Raw genomic sequence first — 13,489 nt, 5'->3', positions numbered from 1 at the left:
GTATATTGTTATTTCCCAGGCAACTGCTGACAACGACACGGAAGACTCAAATATGGCGGTGTTTTTAGTTGTAAAGAAAATATAAAAAATTATATTTGACCACTTATTTGACCGACAACAGATTATACTGTTGTGTTTGACTTCACTTGAAAATGTTGTATGTCTCTGTGTATAAGTAATCAACGTTTCTGAGGAATGACAAAAAGCAGTAAAGGTAAAAAAGGGGGAAATAATATTAAATCAGTAAAATTACCAAAGCACCAACTTGAGAGAAAACGAGACGAGCGAGCGCGAAGAAATGCATTGAAGAAAGAGCGCGAAGCAAAAGAATATCTAGAAAATGATGAGAACTTTGTGTCATTTTCAAACCAGTTGAAAGTCATAGGATATAAGATAAAGGACATAAAAGGAGATGGGTTAGTTAGATTTTTTATTGATTTTGATCACATATCTATATAATCTACTTTGTTTTATAGATATTTGTTTGTTTTTGTAGCAACTGTTTATTTCGTGCTCTAGCTGATCAGTTGGACGGAAGTGATGATGACCATTTGCAACATCGAAAAATTGTAGTGAAGTATTTAGCAGATCATCGAGATCAGTTTGAACCATTTGTTGAAGATGATAGATCATTTGATGAATATGGTAAAAAGAGAATTAAAATAATTACTTGTGCAAACTAAAAGCATCGGCTTTGAGCTTTCAAAAATGATGACTAAAATGCCGGCTCTATATTATTGCCTTAGTCTCATAAGCTATCAAACAGAACTAAATGAACTTAATATAATTCTTTTATTAGTCAAGGAGCTTGGGAATGCCGGTACATATGGAGGAAATGATTCAATTGTTGCTTTTTCACGTTGCTATGGTGTGAACATTGTCATACATCAACTAAATGAGCGGTGTTGGGTTATTGAAGGGGATAAATATCGCAAACCTGATGATCCTAAACGTGATCTTCATATATCCTACCATAACGGTGACCATTATTCCTCTGTTCGTCGTATTGGTGATCCTATAAATGGTCCTGCATGGATGTATAATAATAAAGAAAAGGTATTTGTCTCAAATCAATGCTTATACTTGTCGTTATAAACATAGCTTTGATAATTAATATAGCATATGTTCACTTAAAGTGCTTACATATATATTTATTTTACTTGTATTGTTTATGTTGCAATGAAAACAGAAGAAAGAGACCTGTGACTTAGGTGAAAATAAATTGGCATCAAAAAAAGCGAAGATGAAGTTTAGTACATCGCCAGATCTGGAAACTGTTTGTGATGAATCCAGTGATGTTGCCATAATACAAGCTGCAACCGCCTGTCAGGTTACTTTTACAGTTCTTTCTGGGAGCTATGTTCTGTACATGTATTCTTAGCACAGCAAATGTTTGCCTTAGAAGGGACAAAGATTGTGTTCATGTATGCTCAGTTGTGCAGATTTATAATGTCAAAATCATGGTTTCTTGTTTATCATTGTAGAATTTGGAATTGATTCAGCAATCTTTGATCGAGAATAGCTATGATATTGATGCCAGCATTAGACATATTCTACAACTGCAGTCTTTCCAAGGTATAAATGCGATTGAACGTAAATCTTCATAAAATTTCCCCTCTCCCTCCATTAAAACAAGCATATTTTTAAACATACTTTTAAGATCGAGATGTCAATGATGCGGAGGACACTGCTTGTTCTTCAGAAATGACGAACTTAGAAATTGAAGAGAAATCAAAGGACTCTCGATCGACGAACACCAGTAGGAAAGCTTGTGAATATGTTGGCAAAAATAACGAGAGGCACACCGTCAAACGCCATGAAAAGGTAAAATGACCAATCAAACCGTCATGTGTCCATACTTGTTCATTTCCCACTTCAACAAGAAATTGTGTTTTTCACTGTAAGATTTCAAGTTATGTTTTCTTTACATGAAGGCGCTAGTTGTAACGTGGTGATAAGCTGGACGATGATGATCATAGATAATATTAATGTTGAATAAATTTTAGGTTGCGCCAAGTAACCGGAAGCGGAAACAAGTAAAGAAAGCCAAAAGAATGGAAGAAAAGCGAAAGGAATTAAAGAACAAAGAGTTGTCAAATAATGACGATACACAAAGCTCTGTTGCCACTGAATTTGTTGGTCTCGAGGCTCTTGCTATTTAAAGGATTGAGGCAGAAATGATGCATTTTACTACATAACTGCAGGTGATTTATTCGAAATTTTTCTATCGTTGAAATTTACAAGAAATATGAGTGGATTTTGCATCGTGATTATACCGCTGATTGTATGCCTAGAGAACCGCACATCCGTTGGAGATGAAATAGAAGAATTGGACTTATCAAACATGAAACATTTCACAATATAAGCCTTTTTTCACTTAAATATCACCGCGAACATTGCCGTTGATCATATGTCTGGAGAACCGTAGATCCCCTCGTGAAGAAACGGTAGAATTGGACATGTCGAAATGTTGGACATTCAAACTCACAGAGCCAGCACTATGTTCACGGGTTGTAAGTAAGCTTCGTACTGTAGGTAACGACGTTTCGTTGTCGTAAGATGATTGAAGTGTCAATGAACTATTGACTTTGGTTTTTCTTGTTTTTGAGATTAATTGGTCTCTTGGAACTGCAATTTGTTGAAAAAAAGTAAATGACTTAGACTTTCCATGTTTTTTTTGTACGGTAAATTTGATGTGCACATGCTGGAGATACTTACCTAGTTAAAAAAAAACTTAGTTTTTAGTGATGACTGAAGTGTTTATTAAGAAACAATCATACCATGAAACATACAAACGTTCATAACAATAAATTTCAACATACTTTCAGTTTCCAGTTCGTTTTCGCATTCATCCATTAAACCTTGTATCGATGGGAATGATAAAGATTCCGAGACGTTTAAACATGGCGCAACCATGAGAAAATTCGTTCGTAAACTGACATTATCATCGTCTTCATGAACTGCGTTGATAATACCCTTTAAATCTTCAACTTTGTTTTCATTTGGACCATCACGTTTTAATGACTATTACAAATAAAAGCCTGGATGGTAAAATATCCTAATAATACTACAATCTAAGAAATGAAACGCAACATTTTACTATCAAACTATCGAAATGAAGTCATTCAAAATGATTATCGTATTAATCATTAACTTTTCAGTTCATTTAAGTATTGAACAACGAGAATATTTAACTGCGTTTACACCTGTATTGCAATGTGAATAGCTCTCATCCAGTGATGCCTTTTTGTCTCTGTCATACACTTAACAAATTGAATTATAAGTCACGTTACGTCCTCAATGATTCTCGTCAAGTATCAAAAGTTACCTTGAATAAATAACGACCATGAGCTGCACAAACGGTGAACTCATAACTCTTGCTTTTGTGCTTCGCAATAACACATTTTGTACGACTTTCAATTTCAACACTACCGAGAAGCTATAAACGCAATTGATAATTATAAGAATGTCTTCGCTACAGTTGGCCTGAACAGGTGTTTAACCTACCTTTTCACACTTATTCGTTTCATAAAATTTCAAATAGTTTTGACAGAGAACTGCCCAATATGAGATCCACTGCATGTAAATATAAGAAAAGGTGCTTTTTTCAAACACGAATAGTTAATATACACGCAATCAGGAAGCATCTTAAAAATCCAGATGCTATGTCATGTGATTTAGTAATAATTTGAAATCCTTTATCGTAGAATAAATTTCTGCCGTAAAAACTTTAATGCGTTGTATGTAAGTATAAAATGATAAATAAAAATTTCTTCATGCGATTATAGTAAAGACGTCATCAACAAGGCTGGTCAATGGGCTGGTCCAAGTCAATACAATGTTGTCATTAAAACAATTTGTTGCCAATAATTCATGTTTCCTCTTCATACCTTTCCTTTTGCTTCTTTCTTTTTGAGAAAATCTGCATAGGAGTCATTTATAGAGTCATCATATTCGGCTCTTTTAACAGACATAATGTCAACACTGTAGCACTTTAATCAATAGCTCTGATGTTTAATGTTTATGTTTATACAAAAAGTCCAACGTTTGTTTTTCGTGAGTGGTTCTTATGTACAAAGCAACATGACTTTTTTCTCATAGAAATCACTGTTTAGTGAAGTAAAGCAAACATTGCTATTGCTAGTGTAGTACGAGTTTACATGTCAAAATGCCTAACAATCAAATATATGTCAACAAAGTAAGGTTGCCAAGGAGTGATTACTAATAAATGATATTATTTTCATAAAGGATTATCGGTATTAGTAAAAGTGAAAGTAATAGTTTACTGAAAAGCCAGCAATAAACATGTCGTCGTACTTGTTTTAAACTGGACTTGGGACTCCTAATGCAGGCGATAACAATTGTGAGGGAAAAAAATGTGATTATGTCATCAGAGTACAAGAACATGACGAATTATGCGGAAATGCGTCTAGACAAACTATCGTTGATTATTTATCTCAAAGAACAAAAATTGTTGGTCTAGACCACTGTCTGAGCATTGACTGAATTCGCATTGTTACACCAATTTAAAATGTGGGAAAGCTAGAGTCTGCTAGACTGTTTTAATTTTAGTTTTATTCACTTAATGCCGTTTGTGGTTCGTAGCAGCTTGTTCTCGAGTGAGTCCCAATTCCGAAGACTCAGCGAAGCGTGAACACGTGAAGGATTTTGAGGAATTGAAACGAGTCGTTACTTGAGTTATAAAGTTACCTGGAATTCGCTGAAAGCCAGAGCCGTTCCTGGAAGTTATGTTCATTTTATTTGAGTCAATTACTTTTAAGGTAAGACCAGAAAGGAAGTGTTAAAATATACTTGTAATTTAATGAATATTGGGTTGTTTTTATTCGACTAAATCATTTAACGCCCATCTGAAAGACTGAAACTCGGCTAGCCTGACTCAATTTTGAATGACTTTGAGATGACAATTTTATTTGATTTATTTCAAATTTTCAGTTGCTGAAAAGTTCATTCGATAACTCGTTGAAGTCCACGTAACATTGTGTTTGATATGAAATCGTAAATCTTTATTTTAAAGGCGTTTTTGTCGTTTGGCCGGCGCGACCAAAGAAGTTATCCTTCTTATTTCGCGCGCTTTATTGACATGTGGGTAAAGTTCAATTAGTGAAATGCATGGTGGAATCACGTGAACAAATTGATTAACTTGTTTTCTTCGCTTTGCTTTGTATTTGGTGTAACGAAATATGTCACCCGGCCTCAAGATAAACTTCATTTAAATGGACTCTTTGTCAGAAGAAATGGTGTTATCATTATTTACTCTGATAAGACTAAATCAGCCAGCCAAGTGCTTTGGAGGATAAAAGATTTAAGTTTTCATATAAGGTAATGTGTAAATGCAGAGGTAAGAACCACTCTATGATTATTTTTAAGATGGTCTTGTATGATTCTTGAATTTATTCTAAAAGTGTTTTTGTGAAAGTCGTTAATTCCTCTGGTTTCGCGACGAAAGAAAAAGATGTGTACGAATATTGTACACGATTTTCTTGCAATTTTTTTTTGAAGAATACCTCGCGTGAAATAACAGCGTTGTTATAAATTCTACGTTTTATAATGAATTCGTATCTCATTATTGACAAAAATAACCAGTTATACCATGAGCATAAATGAATGATATTAAGTTAAAGAGCCAGGAGCAAAATGTTTTAGTACCCCCAAAGTTGACTCCAGATTTCTGGCATGCATAAGTAAAGGAAGACACCCGCGATGAGAAATATAACAAAAAACATATATACCAAATTAATTGCCCAAAAAGAAAAGATATACAACATTTCATTGCAATATCTTCTGAGGTCATCTTTGTTTGTCTTTGTATACTTTGGACGATAGTTGGAATATACCCAAAATGAGCCAGTGATCAGCCACGCTGACCAGAATATCATGATAGCAATTATGAACACACGCCAGCAACTCAGATCTGATTCTTTGTCTTCGTCGTAGCAACAACTTTGCAGAAATGTCAGCAGCACAAGTAGTATGCCTGTTATACCGGCCACCACTAAAAATATTGGAATCTTTTTCTCCACAGGACAATCGTTGATGTAGATTGCTCCTAGATATTAGCAATGAACATAAATATCGTTTTTCAAACAAGATATAGCTTTTATTGTTTACTTTAGCATTTGAAATCAAAAAGGTTTTCGTTTATTGATTCAATTGATAACCCAGTTTAGACTTAGTTGCATACTTACCCACAATAAGGAGAACAAGATTAAAAGAAGCACAGCAAGAGCTAAACCTTCGAAAAATATTAAACATTTTAGTGGAAAAAACACGAAAGAGTAAACTTAAATTAAGAGTTAACGAAAGAGTAAACTTTCGATTATTCAAAATATTTTCTTACCCACTCTCGCTGACAGACCCATATCTGAATAATTTTGTTTACAAAGAAGATCCCAACCTCTAGGTAGCAAAATATAAAACATTTAAAATCAAAATCGTGATTCTCATAGTATAGTAATTTGTATATGTGAAGTTTGTGCATTTTGATGTGCGGTAATCATACGCTGGCGTAGTCTAAATCGCTAAAATACTATCTTAGCGCATCAAAAAACCATGAACGTTTTTTGTTAAAAATGTTAATGACACTTAACAGTGAAGTGCGCGGCTGTAAACATATGTTTTTAGATAGTTTCACTTACAGGATTAATGATTGCTTGATATGTGTGTTAATTAGTTCTTTTATCACATGAAAAATAACTTATGCGATTAAATGGCCTATCCTACCATTAAACTAACATACGCAGTTTTATTAGTATTTTTAGCATGTAAAAAGCCGTAAATGTTGGCAAATGTCGGACTCAGGCTCTTTGATCTATCCCGAATGCTCACACGCAATTTATTCGAATGTGATTGCCTAGCTCAATCAGTAAAATATACATCCAAGATTATTGCGTTATTTAGAAAAGCTTGTATTAAACTTTAAGATAATTTCAAAAAAACTTGCATATAGTTGTGAATTTTGATATTTTTCATTAAAAGAAACTTTTGAAAAACCGTGCGCGTCGTGATTTATTTTCAAAGCAATCAAAACAACGTTGATCATCAACTGCGTGATCTTTGTGTCATGCTATTTAGCAATGAAAGTGCCAATCAAATTTTACTAGAAGCTGCCCTGGAAATCCAAACAACAATCCACTGTGATCAGAAATGTTTACTCTACGCAATAAAAGCCACACACATATTCAATTAAAGAAGTTTGTTATCATCATGAATGAAAGAGTTATTATTGTATGCGTTCAATTAAATTCCGGTGAAAATTAGTAAAGATTTGTCATCGCACGTATTGAAAATACTGTACAAGTCATACATGCATATAAATTATGATAAAATATCAGTCAAATAGGATAGTAGCCATTAATTTGTAATAAATACCTCATTGATAGATAATGTCGCAAACCAATTTTACATTCACAGTACCAAATTCGGAATTGTTTGATTTTATTACCGTCGCGCGAAAAGATAGTTGTATTTACTATAGAAAACGGGCATTTACAGCACACGGAACCGAAAAACACTCGCAGAAGTAGAGATATTGAGTCGTTAATTGTGACAGGAATGAATGTAATTGGTGGAAGAATTAGCCACTTTTCAATGTAAAAATTTCACTAAAGTAAATTTTGTTGAATGACCATTCGTTTATACCGTGAGAAAGCAAAGACCATCTCATGATTTCACTTGCCTTGCGTGTGATATGTATTAATACCAGCGAGTTTCAGGATAGCCTTTGGCGAAGTGATTCAAGTAATAATGAATACTAAAAATTATCCAGCTCTTCAATTCGTCGACTTTGATTTAAAGAGAGTTCGAGCGAGGCGACCGTGTACAATACTGGACACTACCTTTGCATCAACCTATGCAGTGCAGCATCTACCACCTATGCAATCATTGTAAGATGATACGCGCTTTGATAGGACGGAAAATGATTAGCGCAGCCATCTACGGTATGTAATTTTTGGGGGTGTGTACATTAACACAAGAAGCTGGGAATCTCGTCAAGCCGTCCACGCATGTTGACAGATAGCAGCAGAATACTATATTCTGTACGCCCTGAGCTAAACTCAATTATGTGAGAAATATGATGTAGATGGAATCATGTCGTGTTTTATAATGCTGCAGTTATTCAATGATCATCTATGAAAGTCAATGTAAACGTGAGCACGTAACCTCATGGCATGTTTTTAACAACAGTGCGATAAAATGATACGTATCTATTGTGTTGATTGGGAAAGATTGGCAGAGTCTCACCAAGTCTCGCAAATTCTTTGCGTCACTAACAGCCAAAGAGCTGTGAGATTTTTTTCTTATTTCTTTCTTTCCAATTTACATCAATTTATCAACAATTACAACATGGGTCAAACGTCTTGTGAAATAATTATCTGCAATTGTGCTGTTTGTAGTGAACCAAAAGTAGAACCATCATTAAAACGTCTCTGCTATCATTTATACAACCAACGCGCTAAATGAAAAACAATCAATGCTATAGTAAATCATACAGATTTGTGGTTGACGATTAAAAAGGAAGAAAATAAAGTTCTTTGGTTAGCAGCTGATCATACAGAAGTCCTTGTGCATCATCGGTGTTTTTTAGTGGTATATTCAATTTCATAACCTTTGTAATGTCATGGGTACTGCACGCTGTTAAATTACGGCATCTCCTGCTCTTCGGAATCATTCATTTCACTAAAGCTAATACATTGGACAATCTACGCCATAAATATCTAAGTCGGTTCCTGGATTATCTGTATATTAAACTGCTGATTGAGATAATCCAAATCCCGACTATCCACAGCCTCGTGATATTCAGGTTTTCCCATGAGTGATAAAGACATGCGCAGTGTTGTCCAAATACTTTCGGACATCGTGGACGTATTTTCTCGACCTTTACGTACACCCTGACGGTAAAAAATCAAACACATGAAAATTATGAAAGAATTATGAGCTCGATAGTGATGCAATTCTCCTTGAAGAAAAGAAATTTCCTGATTGGTACACATAAACTCATTATTTTACCTTTCTTTGTATATTCAAAGACGTCAAAAAATGTTCCACGGCTTCATAAAATACTTTCAAATTCACACAACTAATTCCCAGGTTATACCGAGCGCGAACATAACCAGGGCTGAACTCCAGTGCATGACGGTATGCGTCCACAGCTTCTTCGCTTTTCCCGCCATTGGCTAAAGTGGCTCCAAGTTTATTCCATATGAGAGCATCACAGGGATTGGTCTGCAATGCTGCTTGAAAGCAATCAACTGCTTTATCGTACTCTCCCGAGAGATTGAAGAGGACTCCGAGACCGATCTAGATAATGGCATTAATAAAGACAATCAGTACCTACATGCAAAACACTGTGAAGACTGTTATGTTAAACGAGCCTAGGATGAAAACGTAAAGGATCTTTATTACATATATGTCAATATGTAAACATATTGTTCATAATAGATAATCACTAGTTAAGTATGTTTATAATAAATATAACATACCTAATTTACATAAAATATAACACTTAAAATGTTTTAATCTGTTAAAATAGGTATACATGTAAATGTGCATGATGTACACAATATCTACGTATGTATGTAAATACAATTCAATTCCATTAATTGCCTAGCACTGCATCTCCCTCGTTATTTACCAAAGATGCTTACCTGAACATCAGCATCAATATCATTATCAGGAGCAAGTTGTGCCGCCTTTATGTACAATTCACGAACTTCATTGTACATAGAATTTGACATAATAGAGCTGGTGAACGTTGGACTTTGTGGTGACTTTTCATTGGTTTTAGTGGTGTTGTCCAATAAACTACAGTATCTACAACGACAAAAGTATATTATGTGCTTAAGATGTAGAATTTCATAGAAGAGCGTTTGTAATGGATGAAATAGCAAGATTTGTGTAATCTTTTAAACGAAAGACAAAGATGATGATAGATACCTCGGATTTTTTCTCAACCAAAGTTTTAATGCATCACATGCCTAAAATGAAGAAAACGAGCTTTCGTGATGGCTTCTGCAGTTAACATACTCACACCAATTTGCATCTTTCTCTCGCCCGTAAAAGAAAGACGGCACCCGAAGCATGCAAGTCCGTATATTATTTTTCATTTGAAAAAGAAGATTGCTTTTGTGATGCTTGGAGCAGATATGGTGCAGTAAAAGACTTCTTCGGCACGATATGTTTTACCTGGGATTGAAGGGATTCATTGGTGTAACAAACAGCCAAAGCCATTAAAGCTGTCAAGTTCTCAGATTGAAGACTTAAACACCTAAGAAGATGAACAGACATGAAAAAAAGTCAAGCATTGCCTGAAAATTTATTCCTGAGTAATGAAATGTTCTTGTGGAATGAACGTTGAGCATTGCCTTCATCAACCAAAAGAAAATAGCATAACAAGACGTACTTGTTTAAAGCAGGTATTGCTAAGTTGTCTTGTTCGTTCTCTGACTGACTTGTACCAAGATACTGCCATGCCTCCGCGTGCTCTGGACGCTGTTGGACCTATAAAAAGAATTATTGAAGTGTCTTAGCAAAGTAAATAACAGTGGCTGTGCTTTAAAAGCATTGATTATATTCATACCTCGGCTTCAAAAAGTAGTATTGCACTGACAATGTCTCCTTCTTTTAATTTCTTCAAGCCTTCTTCGTAAGGATTTGCTACTGCCATCATAGGGTTATTTTCTTCAAATGTGTAGTCCTATAGACCCGCAAGTACAGAATACATCATGAAGATAGATGAAGAAGAAGAATAAATGGCGTTGAGCTACGTTAATATAACGAGTTTATAACAGTCAAAAGTATGAACATAACCTTTTCAGACGAATATTCAGCCAACCAAGGATGCTCATCAATATTCTGTCTAAAGTATTTGGAGAAATATTAATGCATGTGCGCGTACCATGTGGGATATAGCTACAGTTGTAACGTTAAAGGGAAATATCTTACCTGGCAAGATTGTACCATTCCTCTTCAAGTTTACCCCAGAAGTCTGTATCTGCCTGTGGATAAAATTATCTCTTATTCTTAAAGTGAAAGATAAACATGGCTGTAAAAGACATCAGCAAACGTCTCCAATAAAATACCTTGACAGTACTGTCGTTACGGTCATTTTCGTTTTTCTTCTGGAAAATGTCAAAAGTCACAATTAACAGAACACTTCACGTACATTTTGTTGGTGTATTAGCAATCTCTGGAACAAACGTCGTTTTAGAAGAAGTTGAGAGTTCATCAAGCCTTGAATCATACCAACAATAGTACCTCAGTATACTCGTTCAACCAATCATATTCATCTCCTGAAATGGCCGCTTCATACTCATCAACCCATCGTTCAGCAACTTCACCTGATTTCACTTCAAAGCCACTATCTACACCTATCATCTGAAAATCACGGTGGTTCATAATGAGCAAGTAACGTCAAGCAAAAGGAAGGATGTCTGTCTTCTTAAAATGTACCTTAGAATTAAAGAGTCGTGAATCTTCTGCATGTTTCACATCGGAGCTACTTGAATTTTTCAATTCTGGACGTTTCAATCTTTGACTAAAGACAAAAACCATCAATTTTGCACACTTTCAGTGGACGTTAAAAAGACAAATCTGTGTGTTGTAACTTGCAACTGACCTGGTTATTTCGTGATTTACCTCAGCTGGTCTGAAATTATAAATAGAATGTTTAAGAAAGTTAATTGAAAAAAAAAGAACTAAGCATACTCACCCTAAATTTTCTAAATATTCTGATGCCCATTTTGTGGGAACAGTTTGCTGTGCTTGAAACCTGTCTGGAAGATTGTAAAGTAAGATCAGATAAAGTTTGTTTTGTTCAAAAAAATGAAGAATCAAGATAGTAAAATACCTCTCCTTCGATCATTATGATAATAACCCACGTCTTCCTCAAATTCCTCAACCCAAGCTGAAATATTTAGACACATAGCTCACAGTTGATCAAACAAAAATATATTTAGACCAGTGCCTACTTTCTTTATGCTCATCAGTGCCAAGATATTCTCTGGTCCATGGATTCATATCTATGAAGAAGAAAATGAATTATGAAAAGGGTAGCAGCTCATAGCAGTATTAAATATTTGTATGAAAGCTTTATCCAACTTTTGCAGAAGGGCAAGACAAGCTGGAAGTTTTGAATCGTTTATTAAAATTTGAAAGTAATGAACACATTTTACCTGATGAAGGATGATGAAGGGATAAATCATCTACTTGATTGATCTCATGAAGCAAGGTGTCCATATGAAATGTTTGTGGAGCTCCATAATGTTGTTGTATGTTGAAATATTCACCAACAAGCTAGAAATTTGGATATCGGATTGAATTTACATTTTTCAATGGATGAAATTAGATAAGAAAATCAAAGAAAATGTAGAAACCTCTTGTTCTGTTGCTTCATGGAAAGCATGGTGATTCTGAGAAAATTGATAGACATTATCTTGGATGGGAATATAACACAAAATTTTAGAAAGACTTACAAACAGATCATGGTCATTGTGTGTGAATGGCTACTCGGAACAAATCAAGTTTGTGAAGGCAGTTTGAAAAGAAAGCATCTTGGCAAAGGCCTGTTACCTTTACCAGTTAAATAGCCAATCAAATGCTTCTAAAGTGTAAAAACAAATAACAGTAGTCATACAAATAACTTACCTGTGAATTGCCAAATCCTGAAACACGACTTTGAATGCCTGCCTGTGTGTCAATTATTCATTGTTGGATGGTTGTATGATATCATTGATAGATAAATCACTCAAAAATGACTTATAGTACATACTTGATTTAATGATTTGTCTTTTGTGTAATAAGAAACTAATTTCATTAACGGGTTTGCACCACCACATTCCCCTTCAACAAGATCACGCATAGCCATTGCTACTTCTCAGCCTGCATTTCATGTAAGCACATAATTTTTTTAATTTTACACGATCACACGCGATAATTATGACATAATGTGTTTTAGTATTCTGTTGTATACAATAGTATTTGCATAAGAGCTGGATATATATCTTTGTAGCTAAACATAATTTTAGTTTACTTTGTTTCATGTCAACAAAATTCATTTTATCTTGTTATCTAAGTTTTGTCACATCACAATAAACAAACGAAGATGTGTACAAACAGTAAACGAAGAAAGGTCAAAGAATACTTGTTGGGTTTAAATTTTATATGAAATACCTACCACGTCACCTCATGTAAAGAGTCAACGCTGTAAAATAGATTTCTTATAGTGTCATTTCATATTTTAATATCTGTTTCTTCACCCAGACATCGTGAAAGAACGAAAGAATCCTGTTAAGTAGTCAGTGAGTGCAAAGCATCTTTATGGCATCAATACAGTGTTTGTTGTTTGGTCATTACGCAACCATTAATAGTGAAAGAAGACTGGTACCGAATCAAATGTTGTCATGTGAACTGTAAAGATTCTATGGTGTACTATGGTTGTTGACAATAATTATCGACCATCCAAATATATGTA

The 13,489-nt window shown here is 34.7% G+C and overlaps 4 protein-coding genes across 6 annotated transcripts; 1 reads left to right on the top strand and 3 right to left on the bottom strand.

The window, feature by feature from the left end:
- Positions 1-4: 4 nt before the first annotated feature.
- LOC124444747 (OTU domain-containing protein 3-like) lies at positions 5-2,827 on the top strand. The gene is made up of 8 exons (XM_046995394.1): positions 5-416; positions 497-645; positions 800-1,056; positions 1,190-1,330; positions 1,485-1,575; positions 1,661-1,824; positions 2,007-2,204; positions 2,295-2,827. The coding sequence occupies exons 1-7, from the start codon at positions 196-198 to the stop codon at positions 2,160-2,162; spliced, it is 1,179 nt and encodes a 392-aa protein (XP_046851350.1). The 5' UTR covers positions 5-195; the 3' UTR covers positions 2,163-2,204; positions 2,295-2,827.
- Positions 2,734-4,287, bottom strand: LOC124444749. 2 transcript variants are annotated; one of them, XM_046995396.1, is made up of 5 exons: positions 3,891-4,286; positions 3,508-3,576; positions 3,329-3,439; positions 3,207-3,263; positions 2,734-3,024 (listed from the first exon to the last, which is right to left on the bottom strand). In XM_046995396.1, the coding sequence occupies exons 1-5, from the start codon at positions 3,972-3,974 to the stop codon at positions 2,764-2,766; spliced, it is 582 nt and encodes a 193-aa protein (XP_046851352.1). In that variant the 5' UTR covers positions 3,975-4,286; the 3' UTR covers positions 2,734-2,763. The 2 variants fall into 2 exon arrangements, with proteins under 2 accessions (XP_046851352.1, XP_046851353.1); XM_046995397.1 differs by lacking the exon at positions 3,207-3,263 and having other exon boundaries at positions 3,891-4,287.
- A 1,202-nt stretch (positions 4,288-5,489) lies between these two features.
- Positions 5,490-6,396, bottom strand: LOC124444450 (transmembrane protein 272-like; the record flags this gene model as incomplete). Its single annotated transcript, XM_046995071.1, has 3 exons — positions 5,490-6,067; positions 6,207-6,253; positions 6,359-6,396. Coding segments are annotated over 3 exons (492 nt in total), but the record flags the coding sequence as incomplete, so codon positions are not given.
- Positions 6,397-8,278: 1,882 nt separating this feature from the next.
- Positions 8,279-13,442, bottom strand: LOC124444746 (peroxisomal targeting signal 1 receptor-like). 2 transcript variants are annotated; one of them, XM_046995393.1, is made up of 21 exons: positions 13,193-13,442; positions 12,788-12,897; positions 12,664-12,705; positions 12,393-12,451; positions 12,192-12,312; positions 11,988-12,038; positions 11,867-11,923; positions 11,729-11,792; positions 11,636-11,665; positions 11,470-11,554; positions 11,275-11,394; positions 11,100-11,138; positions 10,963-11,015; positions 10,828-10,876; positions 10,598-10,714; positions 10,421-10,518; positions 10,204-10,285; positions 9,955-9,995; positions 9,666-9,831; positions 9,028-9,318; positions 8,279-8,909 (listed from the first exon to the last, which is right to left on the bottom strand). In XM_046995393.1, exons 2-21 carry the CDS (start codon positions 12,852-12,854, stop codon positions 8,736-8,738), a joined length of 1,806 nt encoding a protein of 601 aa, XP_046851349.1. In that variant the 5' UTR covers positions 12,855-12,897; positions 13,193-13,442; the 3' UTR covers positions 8,279-8,735. The 2 variants fall into 2 exon arrangements, with proteins under 2 accessions (XP_046851349.1, XP_046851348.1); XM_046995392.1 differs by having other exon boundaries at positions 12,393-12,428.
- Positions 13,443-13,489: the final 47 nt, after the last annotated feature.

The sequence above is a fragment of the Xenia sp. Carnegie-2017 genome, unplaced genomic scaffold (assembly GCF_021976095.1).
Source record: "Xenia sp. Carnegie-2017 unplaced genomic scaffold, XeniaSp_v1 HiC_scaffold_21, whole genome shotgun sequence".
Classification (NCBI taxonomy): Eukaryota; Metazoa; Cnidaria; class Anthozoa; order Malacalcyonacea; family Xeniidae; genus Xenia; species Xenia sp. Carnegie-2017.
The sequence above is the reverse complement of the archived record's forward strand: the minus strand, read 5'-3'. Positions and strand labels throughout refer to the sequence as shown.

Coding starts and splice junctions, on each gene's coding strand:
- LOC124444747 (XM_046995394.1), top strand. CDS start 196: ATGACAAAAAGCAGTAAAGGTAAAAAAGGGGGAAATAATATTAAATCA. Junction 1,331..1,484: donor AAGCTGCAACCGCCTGTCAG/GTTACTTTTACA, acceptor TTATCATTGTAG/AATTTGGAATTGATTCAGCA. Junction 1,825..2,006: donor CCGTCAAACGCCATGAAAAG/GTAAAATGACCA, acceptor AATAAATTTTAG/GTTGCGCCAAGTAACCGGAA.
- LOC124444746 (XM_046995392.1), bottom strand. CDS start 12,883: ATGGCTATGCGTGATCTTGTTGAAGGGGAATGTGGTGGTGCAAACCCG. Junction 12,429..12,663: donor CAGGATTTGGCAATTCACAG/GTAAGTTATTTG, acceptor CAATTTTCTCAG/AATCACCATGCTTTCCATGA. Junction 11,793..11,866: donor TCATAATGATCGAAGGAGAG/GTATTTTACTAT, acceptor ACAATCTTCCAG/ACAGGTTTCAAGCACAGCAA.
- LOC124444749 (XM_046995396.1), bottom strand. CDS start 3,974: ATGTCTGTTAAAAGAGCCGAATATGATGACTCTATAAATGACTCCTAT. Junction 3,440..3,507: donor AAACGAATAAGTGTGAAAAG/GTAGGTTAAACA, acceptor TTGCGTTTATAG/CTTCTCGGTAGTGTTGAAAT. Junction 3,025..3,206: donor CTATTCACATTGCAATACAG/GTGTAAACGCAG, acceptor TATTTGTAATAG/TCATTAAAACGTGATGGTCC.